General features: G+C 35.7%; 1 protein-coding gene across 2 annotated transcripts in view; it reads right to left on the bottom strand.

The window, feature by feature from the left end:
* Positions 1 to 2129: 2129 nt before the first annotated feature.
* The window catches only part of LOC127846574 (integrator complex subunit 12-like), a 28208-nt gene continuing 24672 nt past the window's right edge, over positions 2130 to 5665 (bottom strand). For both annotated transcript variants that reach the window (XM_052377989.1, XM_052378000.1), the window contains exon 9: positions 2130 to 3197. In XM_052377989.1, the coding sequence (XP_052233949.1) occupies positions 2658 to 3197 (540 nt within the window). In that variant the 3' untranslated portion in view covers positions 2130 to 2657. The remainder of the gene's footprint in view (positions 3198 to 5665) is intronic.

Genomic DNA, 5665 nt, shown 5'->3' with positions numbered 1-5665 from the left:
TTCATTTGTTTCTAATGTTACATGTGCCATGTTATTATTAGTTTGTACTTGTATTTACTAGAGCTACCAGTTCTAGAGCTACCAGTTGTTAAGCTATGCATTCAAGCACATGCTTATTCATGTTTGGCTTTATAAGAATTAGAAGTGCATTTTAACAAATAGATAGCAAAGGCAAGAACAGCAAGAGCTGTATCACACTGGTGACAATCTACTTGTTCTTTCGGCCAAATGGTAACACTTTGTGTTCACATTGTATTAACCCCCTTGCCTTCAAATAAGTGGGGATATATTGCTTTCAACAGTCTTTGCAGTCTGTAGACTATTCCTTTCCACACAATATCTAGGCAACACTTTAATGTATGCGTATGTAATTTGTAATGGTGGCTACTTGGGAGGAGACTAATTTGTTTTGAGGTCAAAGGGCACAGAGGCTTGTATCATGGGATTATATGAGTATGGTAGTGTGTTTGAGAACTGTTTTTACCCACAACAATCTTGTAAGCAGACTTTATAAATTATGTTTAAATACTAGTACTATATGAGCATTGGAAATAGTTTTACAGTTATACCAGCATGAAATGCGTTTGACCATTAAAATTAAACTTCTAATTCAGGGTGTTTGCAAAAAACTGCTCCCTTCAGTTTATTTACAATCTTTTGATTTTGATAGCTGGCTTAGTTACAACTGTAGGTGAAGTGCATCATGTATGTTTGGGGGTATTGATGTTTTACAAACATCTCTTGTTTAAGTGCTTGCATTAATGATGATTTAATACAGTTAATTTGATACTTGTAAAGGTTGTCATTTGATCCAGAAATAGGAGTTCAAAACAGCGTTAAGATCTGTATATCTACACCTATCTTTATACTTTTGTTGTTTTAATTACCATTATTAGTTTTTTCAATAACAGAATTTTGCTTTGTTCTTTTGATTGGGTGTGCCTTTTCACTCAATATCTTGAAAATGCTTTGACGTTATCATCATAAGAAGGCTGGTTTCATGTAGGTTAGGGTAACAATATAGATTCAGAGGTCAACAGCTTATTGACTTTAAGGTCAAAAGGTAAAGGCCACAGGCACTATCAATTTTCTGGTTGACAGGTTACGGCAATCAACTGACAAGGCAAATTAGTTTTTAACATACACCCCTTTCTTTCTCTATTATTATTGCTAAAAAAACAAGTACCAAATTTTAATTGCTTTGTCCATAGTCTTAAACTAAAAATCCAGATTGAGAAAGAAATAGCCCTCAGTAATGACACATTACAAATCTTTGAACAAAAATGGAATCGGATTAAATTCTCATAATGTTTTGTCCACTTATACACATTTTCACTCTAATGTTAGTTTATCTCTCTAAAATAGTTTTGTTTATTTTTTTAATTTTAAATTTTCAATCTGACAAGATCATTGTGAATATACAACAAAACACACAAGTCCAGTATGCTTTCTTCCGACTTTATACAACTCATCATTTTTTCATAACTATTCCTCTGTTCTTCTTTTCTTTTCTCTCCAAAAAAAATATATAAGCATATCTTGTAAAACATGTCTGAACTTTATTGCTTTGTACATTCACTATATGGTATGATCATATACATGTTTACAATGTATGTATGATAATGAATAAAAAAAAAAAAATTATTGCTCAGGTTTTGAACATACATCACTTTCTCCGTGATTATCGCTCAGTCTTGTGTATAATAATATGAAAACATTTTTAATCACTTAACCATTTATTTATAGTTAGCTGTTAACAATCAACATCACCTTCTGATTATTTGAGCTACAAATATGTATAGCTGGATTGACATGCTTTGAGTTCCTTTGTTGAAGCTTTATTTAAGAATTCTCTAGTCTGTTAATGAAACTTGAGTTTTGTCTATGGTGGTTTTTTATTTGGAACTAACTGCATGAACAGATTATTTGTATTTTAGCATTTTTAAACTAAATCTTTTTTAAATAAAATTTTTAATATCTTCGTGATCCTCAATGATTTAAATTACATGCATAAATGTTGTGACAGATACAAGAAAATGTATCCAGTGAATGATATAAAATATACATGTTGCTTAAGTATGAGCATTAGGTCTAAATATTTGATATACAATGAATAACAAACACTTACATTCAATGACAATCTGTATTCTTAACTGCTATTTGTAACTTAATCTCAACATATGCATACACTAAAGGAAATAAAGCTTTGTTATTTTTCACATAGATGACTTATCAAACACCTCACCAATTATTAATTAAATTACTTTTGCTAGCTTCCAAGAAACAAAAAAGTCTACATAATTAGCTGATGACTTCTGTAGATAATTATTATTTTTACAAAGCCTTTTCGTTATTTTGAATAATTTTCTCATATTCCAATAATTTCACATTCATCTTTTAACCCTTTCTCACTCAGAAGCAAAGTGAAAATGGCTTTACGCAAACTGTCAAACAGCATAAATCCAGAACAGCCTGCGAGTAACTTGCCGTCTGTTGAGGTGTTATGCTGTTTGCTGCTCATCAGCATCTAAGGGTTGGATATTAAGCCTTTAAAACTTAAATTATAGTAAGAAAGGTCTTTCATTAAATTTAACTTTCTAAGGGAATACAAATGCAGGAAATACGTATATAAGTAGTAAAGTGTTAAAGCAATCTCATCACTTGTGTTTTGCGGCAGCTTTTTTCTTCATCATCTGCAAACGTTTATCTGCGTTTACCACTGAGTTCTGTCCACCCTGCACTGATGACGACTTTCCCGATGCTAACGCTGCCAAACTGGACGTAGACTGGGACTTCCCCATGATCTTACTCGCTTCTCCTAATTTCAGCCCGAATGCAGTCTCTGGCGATGACCTAGATTTTGACTCCTGGGAAGGCGGCCTTTGAAACGGTTTCTTCTCTTTTTCATTTGAAGAGCTTGACTTTTCATTCTCTGATTTTGATTTTGAACTGTCTGATGATTTACTGGGAGTAGTTGATGCTGATGGCGGAGATTTAGAGGATTCAGACTTCAACGTGGATTTGCCAATGTCGGTTTTCCCATTTCCTGGCGATTTAGCCTGGCTCCCAGCTTTGGAAGGGTCTGTCTTCAAGGAAGTGGACTTTGCCTGTCCAGAGAGATTGGCTGCCAGACTAGCTAGACCACTCAGGGGTTTAGCGGTCCCAATTGATGAGGATTCTTTGGAAGATGATGCACTCTTAAAAGCGAAAAAATGGAAGTTCTTTTTTATTATTTGTATCAAATTATTTTTTCATTGTAAATACCTTACATGATTTTAAAATTAATGTTAAGTAATAGAAATCTACTGCGAATGATATATTTTTAAAATACAGATATTTTGAATCTGGAATATATCTGAGATGTTGATATATGTTGGAACTACCAAACATTGTACATAGTTTTTACTGAAAGCCCTATATTGAATTTAAAATGTCTGGTGCAATAATTTAAAAACAGATATAGTGCACAATCAAATACAAATTTATTTAAAAAAAACATGCAGAAGGCTTTTTTGTGACCTTTTTGGAAAAAAGTATAATAGTAAAGTTCCGATGACAGAAGGAAAGTACAAGATAAATATATCAGATATTGTTAGACATATGCACATAAAATGCAATTATAACTGTATTTAGGTTTGTATTTCTCCTTGAGATTTAATCAACTTCCTAGATGTTATGACACAGAGACGCTGTAAATGACAAATGGAGGGCAAATAACGGATGATGATATTTTTCTATGGGGGTTAAATTGCCAGCATTTAACCTTGTTCAGGTATCAATCCTACTCAATAGAAAATGAATACATTTTTCATTAGTTGAGTTTGTACAAATTAGTTCCCATATATTTGCAAAACAACAAAATAATTTTCATTTATATACAATTATTTTCCAAATAATTTCAATGGTGTTTTATTCCAAATTACAATGGCTGCCTTGTAACCAATATATGAAATAAGACATCAATTTGATTTATTACAAATACATGTTTGGAGGCCTCCCTTACTCATACGAGTACAAGATGTGTTTGTGAAACACAATGTCCCCCTATATGACGTTTGACCTTGACGAATGACCTTGACCGTGACCCTTCACCACTAAAAATGTGCAGCTCCATGAGATACACATGCGTTTCAAATATAAAATTGCTAGCTTCAATATTGCAGAAGTGACATTACATGAGCAATTTTTACCCATATATTTGACCTTGAAGGATGACCTTGACCTTTCACCACTCAAAATGTGCAGCTCCATGAGATACACATGCATGCCAAATAACAAGTTGCTATCTTCAATATTGCAAAAGTATTCATAAAATAAGCGATTTGGGCCACATATATTTGACCTCTGACCTTGAAGGATGACCTTGACCTTTCACCACTCAAAATGTGCAGCTCCATGAGATACACATGCATGCCAAATATCAAGTTGCTATCTTCAATATTGCAAAAGTACTCATAAAATGAGCGATTTTGTCCACATAATTTTGACCTTTGACCTTGAAGGATAACCTTGACCTTGACCTTTCACCACTCAAAATGTGCAGCTCCATGAGATACATATGCATGCCAAATATCAAGTTGCTATCTTCAATATTGCAAAAGTTATTGCAAATGTTAAAGTTGGCGCAAACCAACCAACAGATCAACTAACCAACCAACAGGCCAACAGACAGGGCAAAAACAATATGTCCCCCACTACTATAGTGGGGGACATAAAAAGCTATTAACCCCTATATTTTTATAAAAACTAATTAGAAACAGTTCACAATTTACAGCATTTATAAAAGTGGTTTCCTGCTTCAAATTGTATTATCATTTATTGGAGCGTTCTCACTGACTAACCTATGCCGACTGTCCAGTGGAGCGTTCTCACTGACTAACCTATGCCGACTGTCCAGTGGAGCGTTCTTGCTGACTAACCTATGCCAACTGTCCACTGGAGCGTTCTCACTGACTAACCTATGCCGACTGTCCAGTGGAGCGTTCTCACTGACTAACCTATGCCGACTGTCCAGTGGAGCGTTCTCACTGACTAACCTATGCCGTCTGTCCAGTGGAGCGTTCTCACTGACTAACCTATGGAGCGTTCTCACTGACTAACCTATGCCGACTGTCCTATGGAGCGTTCTCACTGACTAACCTATAGAGCGTTCTCACTGACTAACCTATGCCGACTGTCCAGTGGAGTGTTCTCACTGACTAACCTATGCCGACTGTCGAGTGGAGCGTTCTCACTGACTAACCTATGCCGACTGTCCAGTGGAGCGTTCTCACTGACTAACCTATGCCGACTGTTCTCACTGACTAACCTATGCAGTGGAGCGTTCTCACTGACTAACCTATGCCGACTGTCCGTGGAGCGTTCTCACTGACTAACCTATGCCGACTGTCCAGTGGAGCGTTCTCACTGACTAACCTATGCAGTGGAGCGTTCTCACTGACTAACCTATGCCGACTGTCCAGTGGAGCGTTCTCACTGACTAACCTATGCAGTGGAGCTTTCTCACTGATTAACCTATGCCGACTGTCCAGACTAATCTGGGACACAGCTAAACGCTCATGCAAAAAGACCCCCTTTTTCCAGAGCAAATTCGACAGTAACTGATCCTCTTTGACCTTCAGTTCACGACCAGTATAGCTTCCATCTGCAATTTTAATAAAGCAGA

This window comes from Dreissena polymorpha, chromosome 1 (assembly GCF_020536995.1).
Source record: "Dreissena polymorpha isolate Duluth1 chromosome 1, UMN_Dpol_1.0, whole genome shotgun sequence".
NCBI classification, from domain to species: Eukaryota; Metazoa; Mollusca; class Bivalvia; order Myida; family Dreissenidae; genus Dreissena; species Dreissena polymorpha.
The sequence above is the reverse complement of the archived record's forward strand: the minus strand, read 5'-3'. Positions and strand labels throughout refer to the sequence as shown.